This window comes from Sebastes fasciatus, chromosome 6 (assembly GCF_043250625.1).
Source record: "Sebastes fasciatus isolate fSebFas1 chromosome 6, fSebFas1.pri, whole genome shotgun sequence".
NCBI lineage: Eukaryota > Metazoa > Chordata > Actinopteri > Perciformes > Sebastidae > Sebastes > Sebastes fasciatus.
Window position 1 is genome coordinate 24,880,363 of NC_133800.1, and position 22,277 is coordinate 24,902,639.

Consider the following 22,277-nt stretch of genomic DNA (forward strand, 5'->3'; position numbering starts at 1 on the left):
ACCGAGCAATCTAAATATGTGAATTTACACTTTAGGAAATTGTTCACTATTTCCGTGCGTTTCATAGACTAAAATGATTAATCAAAAATAATTACAGGCTGATTTATTGATTCGATTGATTATTGCGTGAACTTTGACAAACCTTGCCATAGTTTTAATGTACAAATCAATCTTTCATTCAAAACTGAGGTACTATAAATAATTAAAAATCAGATGACAAAAAGTTTTTCTTCTTCTTCATAGCAGTTTATTTATAACAGTCATTCATGGAAATATATTTCCACGGTCGAGTGCAATAATCATAGAAAGGGAGATCTACACCACTCCCTGTCAAAACACAAATCAACCATTGTCCCATATTGCATTCAGCGAGATGTATTAAAATAAATAACCATAACTCTTCCATTGATTTTCACGCTCCAGGTGAAATACACAATATGATTGCCTTCATGATTCATTCTCACAGGCCGGGTACCTACTCTTGAACTGAGTGAATTGCATCAGAGCAGCTTTGAGCTACAGCAAGAGAATCTTCACCAGTCGAAGACGAGTATAGCTCTTCACACATGCAAACGGACACTGTCCAGTAACTGAAGTGAGATCCTTGACAAAACACCTGCCTACTCTAATGATGCTTTTTTTTTTTGGAAACACTGGATTTGATTTACATTAAAGATTACAAGCACCAAACATTTTGGTGAAAAGGTATAACATGTTACAAGTTAACATATACTTGTGCAAATAAGTTTGAAGCATGATTAAGTGATATATCTTGAGGTCAGAGGTCAAGGGACCCCTGTGAAAATTGCCTGTTTTACCTCGTCAAAATTTAGCCTATTTGGAGCATTATTTAGCCTCCTTCCCGACGAGCTAGAATGACATGGTTGGTACCGATGGATTTAGGTTAGGACTTGTGGTTTTGTAGTTTCATATGATACCAGCACCCTCACTCTAGCTCTAAATCTGAACCTGCTACAGCCTCCGAAAGACAGTTAAATTGGTCAGGATTGCCGTCAATCCCGCGGGTCTTTTAATTAAAAAAATAAAACACAACAAAATGCTAGAACATCTGGTGGGCCAAATTGAACCTTATGGCGGGCCAACTTTGGCCAGCCCTGGCTTAAGAGGTGTAATTACTACACAAGCAATAAACTAGAAATCAAAAACAGGATGTTTATTGTACAAAGCTAGAAAATGTAATGTTGCATGCTCTTAGTTTCATTCAGTGGCTCTTCAATGTTCAATTGAGAAAAAAATCCGCAAAACGTAGTCAATCCAAATGAGCTTAATCCTGATTTAAGCGGACCCCACCTAGTATGTTTTGAGTTTATGTCATGTGTCTGAGGTCAGTATGCCCCAGATGCAGTGCGTCCGTCGTCACCGAGGCGGTTTTAAGAGCTCCTGCAGATCTCCCTGCGGTGCCAGCTGGAAGGGTAGCTGGAGCCTCTTGTTCACCTGGCTGCAGAGTGCTGGACGGTGCTCCAGAAGCAGCTGACACACCTCTATGTGACCCCGTTCTGCAGCCTGCTCAAGCATTTAACAGAGCATAAAATACAGGTTAAATGATCATCAAACTGTCTCTCTGGAATGCTTTTATTACGTTATTGCTGGCAGCTCTGTACCTTATGTAAAGGGGATGCACCATCGTCATCACAGAGCATTGGATCTGCTCTGTGGTGCAGCAGGAGTCTAACCACATCCAGATGGCCGCAGTAAGCTGATCGATGGAGTGGCGTGGCACCGCCCGGTGTCTGGGGAGATGCACAAGCTCCATTCTCAAGAAGAAACTTGCATACGGCATGATGACCACTGCGACTTGCATAGTGCTGAGATAAAAATATACAAAAATTATGCAGGAATTTAGGGTAACACTTCATTTTACAAGTCCGCAAATTTCATGGTAATGAGGTGATAAATAGTAAGTATTTGAAATTTCTTTGAATTACTGCCAAATTACCACAATATTTACCTCAAAATGTATCGAAAAATGACTTTATTATAAACATTATTTAATAATTACACATAAATAATTTCCCAAAGCTGGTAATTTATTTAATACTTTTCCAGGAAAAGAATACAAAGTTTATTGATATGCTTTATTTCCATATCTGCTGATAAATAGATAATAATTAGCAAATAACTTATTTGAAATTTCTTAAAAAGAAAATCCCTGAATCATTAGCTACCATAACAAAAAAATTGTTATACTTCCAGTAGTCGAACTTCATTAGTTTTGCTGCCTTACGATAGTTTACTTGTTAAGGGCTAAATAAATCCACAAAAAATAAATGATAATAATAATAATAATAATAATAATAATAATAATAATGGAGTTACAAAAAAATAATATATTGCTACTTACAGACGGTTCTGATCTCCCATGTGCAAATAAAAGTCTCACTCACTCTGACGATTGTATTAACATGTGTTAGCATTCGCTATCACCCATTTGCCCATAGGGTATGAACAGAGGATGCTTGTGTAGACAATAAGTCACAAAATGGTGAGATTTGTGCCTGATCAGAAGTGTCCTCTATTAGTTTTGGGCCCTATTTTAACGATTATATGCTATTTTAGTATATCATTATTAAATAATGTTTATAATAAAGTCATTTTTGATCAATTTTGAGGTAAACATTGGGATAATTTGGCAGTAATACCAAATCAATTTCAAATACTTGCTAATTATCACTTACACACCAAAACTGACAATAACTGCACTATACTGTATACTGACTGTGTAATATCATTACTACTCAGGTGTAATTCATACTGTGCAATATTTTCAGGTGGAATTTCATTTCATTATCACTGTGCAATTTTTAAATAGTCTGTTTATTGTCAATACTGTATATACTGCTTCTATTTTTATACTTCCTTCTATTTAAATGGTTCATATTTTGTTACACTTTGTTTAGCTCTTTTTTACTGTGTTAGCTGATGCATCTTGTTTTTTGCACTATCCCCTTTGCTGCTGTACACTGCAAATTTCCCCACTGCGGGACTAATAAAGGAATATCTTATCTTATCAGGTGGTTCAGGTGACTTTATTTGTACCAGTAGGTAGATTTGTTTTGCAGCAAAAATAGAGAATGACATCTGTATTGACAATAAGGTAGAGCACAGACAAGAGACAGACATACCAAAAACATGACAAAGAGTACTCAAAGGCTTACTGGGACCAGCAAAAAGAAAAAAGGCCACAAGAACAATATAAAAAAACACTGAAATATCAGGACAAAAAAGACACAATAAAAGAGAAAAGGGATAAACTTTCCATAAATATGTGCAAAAGCTGCAAGGACTTATTTAAATTAACAATTGCAGCTGGAACAAAGCTGTTACAGGAACACTTTGTTCTACACCTTGGGACCCTAAACCCCAAATCTTATTATCACCTAATTACCATGGAATTTGCAGACCTGTAAAATGAAGTGTTACCAAATTTAGATACATGAGAACAGTGGATGCTTTCAGCTAAAACATCTTCCCAGCAAACTCACCAGAGCTGTGTATCCAGCTTTGTCTCTCAGGTTAGGATCTGTGCCCTTCTGGACCAAAGACTTGACCCTCTCCAAGTCTCCATCCATTGCAGCAGACCAGATACCTGCACAGAAGAATGACACATCAATGCACATCACTGACAGATCAGGAATGCAAATATGTTAGCCATGCCATTTAATGAACGGTATATACTGCAGTTATATACTGTATTGTGTACAACTCAGACACCACATGAATGCAAACCTCGTTCAAAATCCATTTCACTCAAGGTCTGGTGAACACTGGGAGCGGAGGCTGGATGGGAGCAACAGGAGCAGCTGTGTCTATCAGACGTCATTGTATTAATGTGCACAAACAGGATAAAAAGTTCCAGATTGATTCAAACCTGCAGCTAGTTTTTCATGCATTTACATCATGCTTGTTTGTCAGTTCCGTGTTTCTTCTTCTTTGGTTGGTTGACAACTTTGCACCAGACAACCCGGTGCATGAAACAAGCGCGCCCACGTCACGTGTGAACGCGCCGACCAATTGCAGAGCTGCAGTCAGAAGGACCCCTTCAGGTGCTCTCTGATTTAGTTGGATTCTCGGATTTAATTTGTTTTGGAAAACATAGCCTAACTTTTATATATTTAAACAATAATGATTATTATTATTGGTGCAACGGATCATTTAAATTATTTATATAACCCCCAAAACCTACTCATACATATTGTTATTAATTGATTAAGCATATATGACTCATCTTTTAGGTTTCTTTTAAGATAAGATAAAATAAGATATTCCTTTATTAGTCCTGCATTGGGGAAATTTGCAGTGTAAAGCAGCAAAGTGGATAGTGCAAAAAACAAGATGCATCAGCTAACACAGTAAAAAAAAAGAGCTAAACAAAGTGCAACAAAATATGAACCATTTAAATAGAAGGAAAATAAGAGTAGTTTATACAGTATTGACAATAAACAGACTATTAAAAAAATTGCACAAGTGGAAAATGATATTGCACAGTGAGAATGATATGAAATTACACCTGAATATATTGCACTGTATGAATTACACCTTAGTAGTAATAATGATAATGATATTGCACAGTCATTATACAGTATAGTGCAGTTATTGTCGGTTTTTGGTGTGTAAGTGTAAGTGGTCTACTGGGAGCAGTGCTGGTTGTGGAGTCTGACAGCTGCAGGAAGGAAGGACCTGCGATAGCGCTCCTTTAGTGTCCTACATTGACATTAATACAATTTATGTATGTGATACGCTGATAAATAAATATAACAGATTTAGATTTTTTTTGTTTACACATATACAAAAGGTACAAGGTTTTTTAAAAAAAAAATTGTATTCCTTTTTCCCCCCAAACATAGTATAACAAACATAACAAAACATAACACCGGTGCCATAAAACAAAACAAATTATATCTTACATTTATCATTTAATATGTACATACATAAATACACACATACACGTCGCCTCCCACTCCCACACAGAGACAGGTCCAGCCTTCTTCCCAGCCCCAGAGGTAAAGTTACAGAAAAAATAACATAAAAATATTTTTTTAAATAATTTAATTAGTTAGTTAGAATTAAAAGTAATAAGTACTACAGTAGTATAGTTCATGATGGTAAGGTAGAAACCTTAAATCAATTAATTAATTAATCAATCAATCAATTAATTAATTAATTAATTAATTAAATAAATGTAGAAAAAAAGCACGTAGAAAATAATAATGAATAATTAAGTAAATACCCTAGAAAGGTTAAGAAGATTCTATATAAGTGATCCATGGATCCCATATCCTATAGAAAAGCTGTGGACTACCTCTTATAGCATAGGTTATTTTTTCCAAGGGAGCACATGAATTTACCTCATTAATCTGTATATATATATATATATATACATATATATATATATATATGTATATATATATATATATATATATTATATGCACACACAAAAAAGTAATCACATTTAAAGACAAATTCGTTACCACCCATCTTGTCAAATATAAATTATTATGAGGGAATAATAAAAGATATTGAACTACCATATATACCCGAGGCTGCTGGGAGTATTTTACTGTTTTTTCCGCTAGCTCCTGAAGGCACCTTGTGTCTCGTGTTGTTGTCTGACGCAGCTCCTGTAGCTAAACCAGCTTCAATCAGCCAGCTCAAAGCTTCACAGCTGGCAACAAAACGACACGTTTACTGTTGAAATTGTACTAAAGCACTTAAAACCAAAGCGCCTAAAGAATGAGAAGAGTTACCCTGTTTGTTAACGGGACATCTAAGAATGGCAAGGTTGGTAATAATGACTGTATAAAGGTTGTTTTAGTTGAGGATCTGGGGCCGCAGAATGACTGGTGGCTTTTTCCACTGTTAACATACGTGTTTCATTATAGCTGGAAACTAATAACACTGTAACCTACCTATGTATTAACAATATATATGAAGTCAAGGTCATTTAGTCTTTAAGATAAACATAACTGTTTATATATAAATGCAAGTCCATTTAACCTAACTGAAACTGAAACTCATTAATCTTGTATTAGGCAGGATTAAAGTGACCTATTTCCACTTTAATCCCAAACAACTCACATATTTTTCTTTCTTTTCTAGGTTGTAGCAGTGTATGGGACTTTGTCTGACTTATTATCAGTAGCAAGCAATAAGTTAGGAATCAAAGCTGCCTCTTTATACAATGGAAAGGGTGGTCTCATAGATGACATTGCCCTTATAAGGTAAGCTCACTATAATAAAAATAATAATAGTAATAATAATAGTTATAATAATAATAATATAATTATTATTATTATTATTATAATCTTTATTATTATTATTATTATTATTATAATTATTATAATAATAATGAATATCATTATGAGCAACTTAATGTGACCTGTCTGTGTTTTTATTACAGAGATGACGACGTGTTGTATGTGTCAGAAGGAGATCCATTTATTGGTGAGTGCTGCTGTGATTCTCATCCACTGCCAGTTATTTTTTTGTTTTTTTTAATACTCTTTTTTTATTTGTGAACAAAGAACATGAGGTCATCATGGGTGTTACAATGTCAGATCTCAGTACATTTTTGTAAATACATCTTAATATACAATGTCACACTTCAATCAACGGTGTAAATTAATCACACAATCCATTTTTTCCCAGTACTCAATACTTTTTTTCCCCAATTTAAGCCTTAAAATAAATGTGAGTCTTTCCATACAATATATTTCATTTACAATACCCCGCCACTGGTCTAATGTTGGAGGATCAGTCTGCATCCACTTTCGAGTTATGGCTTTCTTACTACTTGCCAAGAGAATCTTTATTAAATATTTATCTTTGTGTAAAACAATTTTTGGTATTTTTCCCATATATGGTGTAATGAATGAGTACTTTAACTTTATTCCCGTCCACTGTCAGTTTTAAATGTGAATATGGCTCACAAACACTTTTTCCTCTCTCTTTTTTTTATATATCACAGACCCTCAAAATGAAGCCAAGATTGCATCTGATCAGCATGGAGCACACAGTGACTGGCTGACCCTTAATATTGGTGGTCGTCCCTTCACCACCACCAGGTATCTGTGTTCTTAAAGGTCCCATATCGTGCTCATTTTCAGGTTCATACTTGTGTTTTGTGTTTCTACTAGAACATGTTTTCATGCTGTAATGTTCATAAAACCTTTTATTTTCCTCATACTGTCTGTCTGAATATACCTGTATTTACCCTCTGTCTGAAACGCTCTGTTTTAGTGCATTTCAACGGAACTGTAACAGACTTGCGTTGCTAGGCAACAGTTTGGGTCCATCTTTACTTCCTGTCAGCTGATGTTATTTAGATACACTACAACAGGAAATAAACTTGGACACATTTAGAATGTTTATGTTTAAAAACGTGTAATGGTCTAAATATTGTATATTTGTGACATCACAAATGAACAGAAATCCTAACGGCTTGTTTGAAACGCACAATTTCTGAATACGGGCTGTGTGTATTTCTCCGTATATTGAGCGTTTTGATAGTTTAACAGTATTTATAAAGCACTTAAACCTGCGTTATAATATAAAAGACATGAAAATCACACTTTTTACAATATGGGACCTTTAAAGGGGAACAACACCTAAATTAAGAATTTCAATATCTTATTTCCACTGTCTCGGAGAGTTCAATCAATATTTGTGAACGTGAGCTCCTCTCTCTCAAAACCAGAAACCAGAGGAGTAAGTCTCAAACTTGTGATGTCATAGGATGTAAAGTCTGGAGCTGCTCTGTAGACAATGAATGGGAGACTGATTCTTTGGACCCACAGGATGTTTTGTTTTGTTTTTTTTATACCCAAATGAGCTTTATTCCATCGTAGTGTTGTCAGCTGTGAAATAGAAAATGTTCCCATATACTCAGAACATTCCCCTGGGTGCTCTCAGTGTCATCTGTAACATCTCTCCCCATTCATTGTCTATGGAGCAGCTCCACACATTAAACTCTATGACATCAAAAGTTTGAGTTTTAGCACTCTAGTTTTTAGTTTTGGGAGAGAGTTGTTCATATTTAATAATATTTTTTGGACTGTCTTAGACCATAGGAATAACGTAGGAAAATGGGTGTATGTAACGGGAGGTCTTCCTTCTGTTAGCTTCCTCTATACACAGTTCATGACGGCCCGTTAACTTTGTTTTGTACCGCTGATAGCGGTGGCAGGCAACAGTTTCTGCGTTGTGTTTGATTGTAGACCAACGGCTGACTGGTTTACGTTACACTCCAATGAACCGAGTCGATTCAAGATGGATTTCAGGACATCCGTTCACCTGGGAGATACAAGCCCGGTCTGACTTGTTCCCCCAGTGACAAGCTTTTATAGCTCCATCGTTACCATGGATACTGGAGTATTAAATATTAAATATAAAATAACCACATAAAAATATGAAAATAACACAAATGTGTACACCTAACGATTATCAAATAAAGGTAAAATTACTAAAAAAAATTAACAGTGACAATTTATTAAAGCTGAAATTGTGTATCTAACGTAACATGCAAGAGGCATATGTTACACATCGTTCCCCTTTAAGGCTATTTTCACAAGTAATAAACACATCATAAAAGACTTGTTATTGCTATACCACAGTGTATATTTTTGTGTTTCTCTGTTGAGAGTTAAATTTCCATTCATTGTTTTCTTTGTATGAATGTGTCTGTTTTGTGTTCAGGAGCACTTTGGTCAGCAAGGAGCCAGAGAGTATGCTTGCTCACATGTTTCGAGAGAAAGGTAAGTTACGGCTCTAGAGCCGACTAACCAATCGGTAAACCTTTCATTTTTTGTTTAACGTTGTTTCGAATGTGCTTTGTCAACCTCTGTGTTTGCTCCAGATGTGTGGGGGAACAAGCAGGACGAGCACGGGGCTTACCTAATCGACCGCAGCCCTGAATACTTTGAGCCAATACTCAACTACCTGAGACACGGTCAGCTCATTATCAATGAAGGCATAAATATACGAGGTAAGCTTCCTGACGAACCCTAAACGATGGCGTCTGTCTGAATCACCCCGAGGAGGGTCATTCAATAACATTTTTGGATCAAATTTGTCCTAAATGTCTTCCAGGTGTCCTCGAGGAGGCTCGGTTCTTTGGAATCGAGCAACTTGCTGAACAGCTGGAAGTAGCAATCAAGGTAATATGACATGTGGAAGGTAAATGTTTCAGTTTGTAAAAGCGATCTCTCCCTTGAATGCACCGTGACTAACAGCATGCTTACTTTTAAAACAGAACACACAGCCACCAGAGGACCACTCTCCCCTCTCCCGCAAGGAGTTTGTCCGTTTTCTTCTGGCAACACCCACCAAATCAGAGCTCCGCTGTCAGGTACAGCTAAAAGAAAAATGATTAATTCACCTCATCATGTCACCATATCAAGTTAATCTTTGACACCATTACTCTCACTGTTTTTTTAGGGTCTTAATTTCAGTGGCGCTGATCTGTCCCGACTTGATTTGCGCTACATCAATTTCAAGATGGCTAATCTCAGCCGCTGCAATCTGACACACGCCAACCTGTGCTGTTCCAATCTGGAGCGGGCGGATCTTTCTGGAGCCAATCTGGATGTGAGAATGAAAACTCTTTTCTTGTCAGCACTAAATGATCCACGTGCAGATTCAGTATCAGAAGACATACGCTTCCACCTCGCTTCCACAGGGTTTTGTTTTGTGTTCGTACAGATTACGACCCTTAGCGTTCAACGCAAGGAAATGCGTCTCTTTACAGATAGAAACACCACCACAGATATGGGAGAGAAGTTACTACATAGATATAAATCAGTATTTTTATACTGCACTGTTTATACGGTCTGTCTGTTATCTGCCGCAAAAGTCACATTTTTTCAACACTAAGCAAATTACAGACCGAAAAAAAAAACGAAAGGAGGAGTTTTGCAAACACATCGGAGATCACAGAGGTTCACATAGGAATGAATGAACCTTTGAATGAATGAACCGGTTGACTCACATACGTACACAGAGCTATGTGGAAACGAGGCGTAAGTGTGCAGAGTGTTCTCAAAAATCTCACTGTGGGAAAGCGAACATTTCCTTCTTCTGTCAAAGTTGTGTGTCATTTTTTGGTAATATTTTTAATTGTTGGCCTTCCTGCTGGTGAACAGTGGACTTGTTTTTTGGCCATTTCACACCTGCTGCCCCCTCAGTTGTGTGGAGGAAGGGCCCTTCTGTTCTTAAACATGTTTGCCAACGGCACACACCTCTCACATTCACCTCATTAAAAGAACAATAAGCAGACTCTTCTTTCCTCAGTCTGGTGACGTTACATACATATATTGTAGGCTGTAACTCAACATGAACTTACAAGAACATAATGAATGCTTTTGTTGTCTTTTGAAGGGTGCTAACTTACAAGGGGTGAAGATGCTCTGTTCCAATGCAGAGGGAGCTTCTCTCAAAGGATGCAATTTTGAAGATCCATCTGGACTGAAGGCCAACCTGGAAGGTAATCCATCACAACTCTTAAACTAAATAGAGGCAGTTCATTATTTACAGTCATGTTTTAACCAAATGTTTTCGTAATCAGGTGCTAACCTGAAAGGAGTTGACATGGAAGGAAGCCAAATGACCGGCGTCAACCTGCGTGTGGCCACTCTGAAAAATGCAAAGCTGAAGAACTGTAACCTGCGGGGAGCCACTTTAGCAGGAACTGATCTGGAGGTGAGTCAGGGCCATCAGACGGGATTATCTCTGAAAACACTCATGTTGACTCAGCTGGCAATCTTATTTACAGCAAAGTTAGATAAACAAGCAGTTAATACAATGGGTACATCGAATTCAATCTTTTTTATCTTTGAAATTGAATGTTTTTTTCTGCCGTAGGTTTGTTTGTGATTGAGACTGATTTTGCAAGTAAATAAAATTGTTGGAGATTTCAATTTGATTTTGCCAGACTGTAAGATTAGCACGTTTTTGGGTGGACTTTACCTTGTGCTCAAAGTAGAGCACTAGCTTTGTGAACATGAAGTGTGCATGTGGTAATCAATGTATATATCCAATCAGGAGACTTACAAAACGTAACAGGACGCCGCGCAAAAAGTTCACTTCGCGCTTGGTGTGAACGTAACGTTAAGACTATTGGTTGGACAAAACAAACAATTTAAATATGTAAATTTACGCTTAGGGAAATTGTTTACTATTTTCGAGCATTTCATCGACTAAAATGATTAATACAAATAAATTACAGGCAGATTTATTGATAATGAAAATAATCGTCACCAAGCGTGTGTATGTTTTCTCAACCTGCTCCTGTAAACATTTATAATACATTACAGTTCTCCAGTTCCATTGCAGGTTTTTCACCCGACTCATTTATTCCTTCCGTCCTACTGTTTTCTCTCTGCTGCCCTTTTTGCAGAACTGCGACCTGTCCGGCTGTGATCTACAAGAAGCCAACCTGAGGGGGTCCAATGTGAAAGGAGCCATTTTTGAAGAGATGCTGACCCCTCTGCACATGTCGCAGAGTGTCAGATAACTCACACCGGTGTCCAGCGTGGGGTCACAGCTGGCTCCTTTATTGCTCTTTCCCTCCGGCCTCTCCCACAATATATTCCCCTACTTTCAATCTCTCAGTACCTGTCTGTAGCACAGGTAGTTATATGCACATCCCTGGCATTCCACCTATATTATGTTAGCTTTAAATATCTTGCACTAGAATTTATTCAGGGTTGTCTATGTATGTTTGTATGGTAGGATGTTTTTAAATGTTCAGCTGCATATATCACCAAAACAAAATAATGTTCCTCGTGTATGTAGACGTGTGTCTGGATGCAATCCAACGACTATACTCATTTAATGTTCTACATAATTTATATCCACTTCATATTACTTGACGTGTTAATGGGAGTCAAAATCAGATTATCTGTGTCCAGTCAAGCTCAGAGCCCTGAGCTTCACTGAATGCTGCTGTAGCAAAAAATAGAAGGTGTCACTTACCAATAACTGTGTCATATATTACACTTTTAAGTATGTAACTTAATTTTTGCTGGATTCAACATATGATAAAGGAAGCAATGCAAGCCAAAGCCATAACGATAGCACAGTCTAAAAGGCTAAAAGTGCTGTTAGTGCACCGTGAAACTATGCGACACAGCTTGGGTATGCAATACATGATTAATAGCTGTGAGGTTTCTCCTTTCCTACTTTTAAATGTTGTGCTCTTAAAAAGCTTCCCCTTGTTTTGCGCTCTGTGAATCTACCTCTTTTTTTTTTTTTAAATCTGGTGTGCGAGTGAACCACAATTGCATGCATTTGACTGTGGCACTGCTTATTGTGTTGTTTATGTACGACATTCATTATTCTTCAGTTTCTTATTCGGAGAAAAATTGGTTTGCTAAGCCATTTTCACATGTTGTCAAAGTGGGTTTGCCTGGAAACATGCTCCATGTATCAATGTATATCACTTAATCATGCTTCAAACTTATTTGCACAAGTATATGTTAACTTGTAACATGTTATACCTTTTCACCAAAATGTTTGGTGCTTGTAATCTTTAATGTAAATCAAATCCAGTGTTTCCAAAAAAAAAAAAAAGCATCATTAGAGTAGGCAGGTGTTTTGTCAAGGATCTCACTTCAGTTACTGGACAGTGTCCGTTTGCATGTGTGAAGAGCTATACTCGTCTTCGACTGGTGAAGATTCTCTTGCTGTAGCTCAAAGCTGCTCTGATGCAATACTATTCACTCAGTTCAAGAGTAGGTACCCGGCCTGTGAGAATGAATCATGAAGGCAATCATATTGTGTATTTCACCTGGAGCGTGAAAATCAATGGAAGAGCTATGGTTATTTATTTTAATACATCTCGCTGAATGCAATATGGGGCAATGGTTGATTTGTGTTTGAGACAGGGAGTGGTGTAGGTCTCCCTTTCTATGATTATTGCACTCGACTGTGGAAATATATTTCCATGAATGACTGTTATAAATAAACTGCTATGAAGAAGAAGAAAAACTTTTTGTCATCTGATTTTTAATTATTTATAGTACCTCAGTTTTGAATGAAAGATTGATTTGTACATTAAAACTATGGCAAGGGTTGTCAAAGTTCACGCAATAATCAATCGAATCAATCGAATCAATAAATCGGCCTGCCATTAATTTTGATTAATCATTTTAGTCTATGAAACGCACGGAAATAGTGAACAATTTCCGAGCGTAAATTCACATATTTAGATTGCTCGGTCTGTCCAACCAACAGTCTAAGACCCAAAGATATTCACTCTGCAGTAGCGCTGTCAAAACTAATGTGATAATAACGCCTTAATGCAAATTTGTTTTAACGCCACTAATTTCTTTAACGCATTAACAAATCCATTGGTACCAATCATGTCATACGAGCTTGTTGAGAAGGAGGCTGAATAACGCTCCAAACTTACGCTAAATTTTAGCGAGGAAAAACTGGCATGGCGATTTTCAAAGGGGTCCCTTGACCTCAGACCTCAAGATATGTGAATGAAAATGGGTTCTATGGGTACCCACGAGTCTCCCCTTTACAGACATGCCCACTTTATGATAATCACATGCAGTTTGGGGCAAGTCATAGTCAAGTCAGCACACTGAGATACTGACAGCTGTTGTTGCCTGTTGGGCTGCAGTTTGCCATGTTATTATTTGAGCATATTTTTTTAATACTAAATGCAGTACCTGTGAGGGTTTCTGTTTTATGTTAATTGATTTCCAATAATAAATATATACATACATTTGCATAAAGCAGCATATTTGCCCACTCATGTTGATAACAGTATTAAATACTTGACAAATCTCCCTTTAAGGTACATTTAGAATAGATAGAAAATGTGTGATTAATTTGTGATTAATCACGATTAACTATGGACAACCATGCGATTAATCGCGACTAAATATTTTAATCAATTGACAGCCCTAATTGTGACATAAAAGTGCCAGACAGGTTAAGAGCTGAAAATTGTCATCCCATGTAACTTGTTCTTTTTGTGGAAGGGCAAAAATCACACAGCATGTGTAATCTTGTAAACAGCTCTGTAGGTCGCCGATAAGTGCTGCTTAAACCCACTTTGTGACCCCCTGTAGTGAAGTGTCGGGTTAAAAGGAAGGGAAGCAGCATAGGCTTATATAAACCTTGGAAAATACAGTGTGCAGCAGGATTCAGAAAAAACGACAGACAAGAACAAATCAGAGGAGCCTGTCTGCCGTATGAACAGAAGGTAAGAGATTCAGAGTGGGCTAATGATTGTAAATCTAGGAAGTGTTAATTATGACCGATAACTATGTCAGTGTTTGGGGTACTAAAGACATTTTTTAAAAAGTATAAGTAACATGCTTATATGTAGGGCTGTCCCGAATACCATTGTTTGGGCTTCGAAGCTTGGGTGAGAAATTTTCTATGGTATTCGAAGCTTCGGGACAATGCTGCTGCCGCACTACTCTACACACACCCACCTCTACACAAAACAAACAGCGATATCAGACTGAGAATAACTAATAATAATTCGTGGTGAATATGGATAACGTTCTGGGATTATTCCTTATTTCATGAGCTATTTTGGGATTTCTACATAATTAATACATACTTAAATATATATAAAAAAACAAAGCATTTGAATACTGATTTGGAGGTCGATTACCATGGCAATGGTCGAAGCTTCGAAGTATTTGGGTCAGGCCTACTTATATGTACCATATGAAGCTTTTTTCTCCCCAGCATGTCTACAAAAGCATTGGCACTGTGGCTGCTACTTGTGGGGGCGGTATTGCCACATGGCCGCTGTCAGCACTGGTCATATGGACTGAACCCAGGAGGGAAGAGGGATCTGGACAGCCTTTCAGACACGCTGGGCAATGTTGTAAGTATTTATCATTCTCACGGCTCCTCGCACTTTTCCTCAGTATTGGTTGTCCCTCTTTCCTATTCTCCTTTTGCACATATTCATTGCGATTAGGGCTGTCAAAGTTAATGCGATAACGCATTAAGCGGGCTCAGTTTTAAAGCTAGAGTTAAGACACTGGTATTATATGAAAGTAAACCTAAGGGATCCATTGGTACCAATCATGTCATACTAGCTTGTCGCGAAGAATGCTAAATAACGCTGCAAACTTACGCTAAATTTATTTATGCTAAATGCAGTACCTGTGAGGGTTTCTGGACAATATTTGTCGTTGTTTTATGTTGTTAATCGATTTCCAATAATAAATATATACATACATTTGTATAAAGCAAGCATATTTTCCCACTCCCATGTTGATAAGAGTATTAAATACTTGACAAATCTCCCTATAAGGTACATTTTGAACAGATAAAAAAATGTGTGATTAATTGCGATTAACTATGGACAATCCTGCGATTAATTGCAATTAAATATTTTAATGGATTGACAGCCCAACTTGTGATGTTTTCTTTCTTCAACAGCTAGTTGAGGGATTTCCACACGTGGACGCACCCTGCAGTGTTTTGGGTTGTGCAGAGGAATCACCTTTTGCCAACATTTACAGAGCGAAAGGATTTTTTGTAAGTTTTGCTAATTTGCAATTCTGTGTTTAATATTTTTTCAGTTGATGCATCTATCATCATCATCTATCACCTCATTTTATTTAATTTTTTTTATTTAATCTTTATTTAATCAGGCAGCCTCGTTGAGGTTAAGATCTCTGTTCTGATAAAGTTTGAGGTTTAATCTCTTGTTCTCTTTTAGGGCAGTGTTACTGACAGAGAAAAAGGACACAGAACATATAAAAAATGATGATTACTTGATTCTACAATAAATATTTGATTTGCATATCATGATCGTTGTGGTTATTGCTTGACACAAATCCGAAATACATGCTACAGACTCTTCTACTTTACTAAAAGTTTTCTACTCTACCTCTAAATATGTCTGAGACCTTCGTCTGGTCAGCTAACATTACTGCCAAGCAGGTGAAATATAGAGTGATATTGTGGTTTTAGCTGACGTGTGTCGCCTCACTGTTTTGAGCGATGCTCGTTCATGTCTATTTAGAGCGAGCACAAGCGCGAGCCACACGCTGACTTTCGTTGGCCACAGGTGTCGCTGTTAACAAGCATTTCTGATTCTTACAAACAGTCCCTTTAAGTAAAATGGTATTATTTAATAATGTGTGTAATTTAGCTTTGGCAATAATGTATCCTGAACATTCGTGCCAATAAAGCTTATTTGAATTTGAGACAGAAAAGAAAAAAGGCACAGATGAACCGGAAGAAAAGGAAATAAACACACAGACAGACAAAGAAACAAGACACAGTCTGTCTGTGACAGATAGAAAAACAAAAACAAAAAAGACACAGCCAGACAGACAGAAAACAAAAATACACAAAAGACACTAACAGACAGACAGAAAAGAAATCGGACACAAAGAGAAAATAAAAGGGACACACACACACACACACATGAATCAAGACTCCATAGTCTAACAATGGCATACCTGTCCGTGCTAAAAAAATGTTTAAATCGAAAATCGAATCGTGACCTTAAAAATCGAAAGTCAAATGGAATCGTGGATTTGTAGAATCATGACACCCCTATAATTGAGTGAAGCTTAAGGAGAGGAAATGTAGGAGATGAAGGATAGGTGGTTGAGGAAGCGAAGTGAGGATGGATGGATGATTAAGGGAGATAAAAGATGAAAAGAGTAGATGGGTAAAGGATAGAGGAAAATTAGATGTGTAAGGGAGGGAGATGAAAGAGTGAGGATAGATAGGTCACAGAAGGAGGATGAAGGAGAGGAAGGGTGAAGGAAGTGAAGGAGGGAGATGAAGGAAAAGAAGGAGTAAACAAAAATCATTCTCTCCTGCTCTCCCGTTGAAGTCAGTCAAAGGGTAGAGTTGCTGTCCTTGCCATCACTGTCTGCCTTTGACTTCTTTCTGAGGATCTAGAATCTCCTCTTCATTTTTGAGGCGAGCTTTTGGGAAAAAGGTGGACACCTTGCTCCGTCAGGTGTCTGACCTCCTGAGATGTGTCCATCCCCCAATGCAAGCCCTCTATGACCCTCCTCCATCTCTTAACATACTGCTTCAGACGTCAGCCTCCTGTTGTTTCCTTCAGCTAACAGAAGGCCTTGTCTGCATGCACCTCCATGTCTGCAGCTGACACATACAGTATGGATGTAGCCTTCATTCTGAATAGCATCATTATCCCGCACTCTCCTAAACACATAAAAGAAAGAAATGTACATCAAGTGTTCAGCTACAAGTACAATCACACAGTGGCAGTAAATACACTGCAGCCTTGTACATCTGCTGTCAAGTGGATTGAAAGGTCTGGACCCAGGCAATCACAGGAAGTCAGAGAAATTCATCCATTCCCTTAAGTATAAAGCAGTGTTCCCATTGTGGAGGAACCAAGGCTTAACATGTCTTTTAGAGTAGCTTTAAAGGTCCCATATTGTAAAAAGTGAGATTTTCAGGTCTTTTACATTATAAAGCAGGTTTAAGTGCTATATAAATACTGTTAAACTATCAAAACGCTCAATATACGGAGAAATACACACAGCCCGTATTCAGAAATTGTGCGTTTGAAACAAGCCGTTAGGATTTCTGTCCATTTGTGATGTCACAAATATACAATATTTAGAGCATTACACGGTTTTAAACCTAAACATTCTAAATGTGTCCCAGTTTATTTCCTGTTGCAGTGTATGTAAATAACATCAGCTGACAGGAAGTAAACATGAACCCAAACTGTTGCCAGGCAATGCAATTCCGTTGCAATGCACTAAAACGGAGCGTTTCAGATAGAGGGTGAATACAGGTATATTCAGGCAGACAGTATGAGGAAAATAAAGTTTTTTTTTTAACATTGCAGCATGTAAACATGTTCTGGTAGAAACACAAAATACAACTATGAACGTGAAAATGAGCACAATATGGGACCTTTAAACAATATTAGCTCCAGTTTGATAAGTACTTAAAGGCCCTGTGCACCCACAAAGGTGTCTTCACCTAATTCTTCTTGATTAGACCTCTGCTCAGGTTGAATAAAATGAAATCGCATGAGGTCACCAGACTTTTATAAGAAATGATAAAGATGCAGTTTTTCCCGCTCTAAGAGGTGAAACAAAGCTAACATGAGAGTGAGGGAGATGTCTATCAATAACTCTTGTGCTTTTAATAGGCCTTTTTCCACAGAACACATTTGACATGCCACAGTAAGAAAAGCATAGGTGGTGAAAATATCCAGATTATTTACATAGTAAAAGTAGCAATACCACAATATAAAAATACTTAATTACAAGTATATAAAAGTCCTGTATTAATTAAAAATGGTTAAATCTATGTTAAACTATAGTACCATTTTTGTACAATTCCCAGTGGCGACGTAGAAAACGTCCAAACTAGTCCCAGTGGCGATGAAGAAGGGAAATGGCAAGTCTCCCAGAGATGTGACTGTGCTTGTCCAGTCACACGGTGCGCGGTCTGTTGCTCTGCGCGGGCTTCCAACTCCATACTACACAGTAGGCTACCTCGACGAAAACTTAGCCGTATAACACAAAGGAGTTAGCTACTACTCATGGATACACTAAATGTTACACTACGCTTTTACAGCTAGTCCCCACATTAACAGGGAGACCACACCCTAGCGGTTTTTAGAAGACTTTTCTGCCTAGTCCCGCCCTATTGTGCTGTGATTGGCTACATGGACGCCGCATTGGCCTCTGGATCGTACGATCGTACGTCAACGAGGGCGCCGTATTGGACTGGGCAAGAGTGGCCTGTAAACAAATACAAGTGAATGGGGGAGCTGCCATATTTCTGTCTAAAAAGCAAAATAGTGTCTACATTTCTCAACCGATTTCAATGAATATTCAAGGGTTTATGTTCCAAGCAGAGTAATGTTAAGTTAATGTGAAGACAATGGAGTAGAAGCGCTGCTGGGTCTCTGTGGTAATCACATACAGGTGCTCTTTGGATCCTTCAGGTGTATTGGGCTCATTCAGTCTTGTGAAGGGCTCATTGCATTGGTGGAAAAAAGTACAAAATGCAAGTCTCCCTCAAAAATATGTGAAAAACTGTTCAATAAGTAAATGTTACTGCTTCCGGTTCATGGATCACCGGTCTCTCCCCTTGGATATGGTGGAATTCAATCAATTAATAGGATGGCCAGGTTTCCCCTTTACAGACGTGCCCACTTTAGAGTAATCACATGCAGTTTGGGATAAATAAAAAAAAAACATGCAGTTTTGTGCATGCAGTAAAAATGTGTTATTTTTGCCTATTCTAAAATGTTGTTTGAATATTTTTGCCCTAAACAATCTTGGAATTGTGTAAATTGGGTATCACTGTAAAGCTGAGACTCTTATGGATCCAATGAGCCCAATTGTATTCATGTGTGATGATATTAGTCCCCATAGTAGCCATTTCATTGTAGTGACACCATTTTTTTAAACTTGACCTCACTGTATAAAATGACCTTTGGTGACCTCTAGGATAATCACAGCCTCATGAAACTTTACAGCCACAAACTAGAGACCTAGGGCAATCAAAGGCTTTTTCTGTGGTATTCTCCACGGTCTCTGTGTCTTAATGTGGTATTTTGGAGGGATTTTTGCTCATTTTTATTAATTCTCCAGTGGTAAAATATTAATTAAATGAATCAATCATTTTTTTTTTTTTTCTGATTTATTACTTGAACAGCTTGACACACAGTGCTGAACTGATCTCAAATTAATCTTCAGGTTCCCAGCTTTCAGATGATGTACACCACTTCTATGTGCAATATACTGCTGACCTGCTATCTCCCCCTAAAAAAACCCTTGTCCCCCCTTAAGAAAGACAAAAACGGGTCTATGAAAAAGAGGAGTGGAGTGGTAAAGGTTAATGAATTTGAGATTTGAGTGGCTCAGTGCTACGCCACCAGGTGGCACTAGAAAACAACATGAAACTGCATCCTTGAAGTTTCTACTGCTTCAACGCTGTAATGTTTTACTGCTGGTCTGATTCCTAGAATAATGTGCCATAAAAACCAAATTTAGTCAATCACTCTGATTGCTGCTAAGGTTTTATCTACACTATTGTCCATAAGGCTGGATCAGATCCGGTCAATACTTATTAAAATTTACAGCACTTTATTGTGTTTGTTCACCATGAGGACATGTGTCTGAAGCCAATTTATTGTATTGTAATAGCGCGTTGCTTGCTTGGCTTGTTTCACGCACACTCCACAATCTCCTTTGGATTATAAAAGTGCTTATTCACGGCTGGATAAGCAACATGAAAATGGTTTGACCAGGCGACATGTGTGTTTGCCAATAGCGTATGGAATTTAAACAAACTGAATAACAAATCGAAGTTCATTCATCATGGAGATTTGACAGTGATACAACAGCCTGTAATATCCTGCTGACGAGCGTATAGGGAGTTTACGCTCTTATCTTCAATGGAAAGTGTGTTTTTCAAAGTAGTTCAATCTGTCTGTCACTCTGCTGTTACTCGGCAAACACGCACGATAGCAAATCACTTTTGTTGAACATACACCTGACACCATATGGGTCAAGTATTGTCCTTTATTGAAAGTGATTTGATAAGGGATTAATATACAAAAGGCAATAGCACAGCAGGTCATAAAATATTTACTTAAGATCAACTGATCTGGATGGTCTTGATGATTGGGACCATTGTGGACAATAAACTCTCAGTGCTCATTTACCCTCCATTTTAAACTCAAACACATCATATCAGCGAATGTTATTTACTGTTTTTTTAAAGTGGAAACATCAAAGCAACCCTAACCTAAGTTATTAAAGAGTATAGATTTAGACAAGATCAGTAGGGCATTTGATGTTTTCAAACAGAGTATACCTGTTGGAGACACACACACACCCAGATGAACTTGTAGGCTACTCCCACAGCAGCAATGTGCACTTCTAGTTAGTCTCACTGAGACCAGAACAGATTGAACTAATAAAGAGAACATTGGGCCATCACCTCAGTGCTGAGGCAGTCCAGCAGTGGAGTCTCAATAAATGTTGTGTGTTTAATGCTTGCAGGCCTCTGGCCCCTAAACTTGTGAGGATGAATCAACAATAGGGCATTTTGACAGCAGACATTTTGACTTGTCAGCAGATAAAGCTAATTACATTACAGGAATAGCTCATTATTTTTGGAAATACGCTTATATGCTTGCTTGCCGAGAGTTAGATGAGTAGATTGATATGACCTTATGTCTAAATATGGAGCTGGAGAGTGGTATCTCTTCCCATTTGATATCACTCTCTTGTCTGCATGATATATATGAAGCTACCACCAGCTAACTTAATTTACCATACAGGCTGGAAACAAGCGGAAACAGCCAAGCTGGCTCTGTCCAAAGGCCCCGACACACCAAGCCGGCGGAGTGTCCGTTGGCCTAGTTTTTGCGGTGTGTTACCGCACCGTCTTCTCTAGTCTGCCCGTGTCTGAGATTTTTCGGTGTGGAGAGTTATTTCCTCTCATGCAGGCACAGAACGTACTGTATGTGCTAACTGGCCGTCGTCTGTAGGCTTTGCAGTGAGTTCGAGTGAAACGTGTCTGCCAAGACTAAGGCGACGTGAGGCAATGCAACAGTCGGCCTTCATCACCGCTAGTTCTTAAAGTCGATTTGGTGTGTCTGGGCCTTAAAGTTAACAAAGTCCACCTACTAGCACCTCTGAAGCACTGGTCAACATGTCTTATATCATTTTTTTAATCCATACAAAAACCGAGGTGTAAAATGCCAATCTGCTATTTTACAGGAAGACTATTTTTTGGCTGGGATCAAAATTTCTTGGAGTCTCCACTGGTTGCCAAATGCTCCCAGCCAAAATCATAATCAAGTATAACCCCCAGTAAAACGTTGAGTTGTCGCTTTCACACCTTCCTTTTTGTATGACTTAAATACATGAGTTAGACCATAATATGCTAGTTAATCAGTGAGCTTTAGAGGGGCTGTTTTTTTAACCTTCAAACAGCTGTCACCCACTGTTTCCAGTGTTTATGCTAAGATAGCCATCTCCTGGCTCCAGTTACATATTTGCTGTAAAGACAAGAAATGAGCACTAATACTGCCTTTGTTCCCTATTACTTCACAGTGACTGCTTACAATTCTACCACCAAGTCAAAAGGAACGGGACTGTAGTGCCATCCCCGGCAATAAATGTTATGTCTCACTTTCTTTGTCGTCCTTCTTTTCAAGCATGACGACCGCCTGACTGAGCCGGTTCCACTGGAACTGCTTCAGCCTGGCGTAGCGCCTCTGTCGGCGTTTAATAAAGTGCCTTTAA

General features: G+C 38.1%; 3 protein-coding genes across 5 annotated transcripts; 2 read left to right on the forward strand and 1 right to left on the reverse strand.

Annotated features, from left to right (window-relative positions):
- Positions 1 to 1,153: 1,153 nt before the first annotated feature.
- On the reverse strand, positions 1,154 to 4,030 carry ankrd39 (ankyrin repeat domain 39). 3 transcript variants are annotated; one of them, XM_074638710.1, is made up of 4 exons: positions 3,890 to 4,030; positions 3,504 to 3,607; positions 1,623 to 1,826; positions 1,154 to 1,524 (listed from the first exon to the last, which is right to left on the reverse strand). In XM_074638710.1, exons 1-4 carry the CDS (start codon positions 3,909 to 3,911, stop codon positions 1,378 to 1,380), a joined length of 477 nt encoding a protein of 158 aa, XP_074494811.1. In that variant the 5' UTR covers positions 3,912 to 4,030; the 3' UTR covers positions 1,154 to 1,377. The 3 variants fall into 3 exon arrangements, with proteins under 3 accessions (XP_074494811.1, XP_074494812.1, XP_074494813.1); XM_074638711.1 differs by having other exon boundaries at positions 1,623 to 1,751; positions 3,748 to 4,005; XM_074638712.1 differs by having other exon boundaries at positions 3,748 to 4,001.
- Positions 4,031 to 5,621: 1,591 nt separating this feature from the next.
- On the forward strand, positions 5,622 to 13,002 carry kctd9a (potassium channel tetramerization domain containing 9a). Its single transcript, XM_074638713.1, has 12 exons — positions 5,622 to 5,799; positions 6,118 to 6,239; positions 6,419 to 6,462; positions 6,986 to 7,082; positions 8,713 to 8,771; positions 8,873 to 9,001; positions 9,106 to 9,173; positions 9,269 to 9,364; positions 9,454 to 9,603; positions 10,393 to 10,498; positions 10,580 to 10,713; positions 11,411 to 13,002. The coding sequence occupies exons 1-12, from the start codon at positions 5,752 to 5,754 to the stop codon at positions 11,525 to 11,527; spliced, it is 1,170 nt and encodes a 389-aa protein (XP_074494814.1). The 5' UTR covers positions 5,622 to 5,751; the 3' UTR covers positions 11,528 to 13,002.
- A 1,103-nt stretch (positions 13,003 to 14,105) lies between these two features.
- On the forward strand, positions 14,106 to 15,802 carry LOC141769529 (progonadoliberin-1-like). The gene is made up of 4 exons (XM_074638714.1): positions 14,106 to 14,233; positions 14,731 to 14,872; positions 15,436 to 15,534; positions 15,719 to 15,802. Exons 1-4 carry the CDS (start codon positions 14,223 to 14,225, stop codon positions 15,764 to 15,766), a joined length of 300 nt encoding a protein of 99 aa, XP_074494815.1. The 5' UTR covers positions 14,106 to 14,222; the 3' UTR covers positions 15,767 to 15,802.
- The last annotated feature ends 6,475 nt before the right edge of the window (positions 15,803 to 22,277 follow it).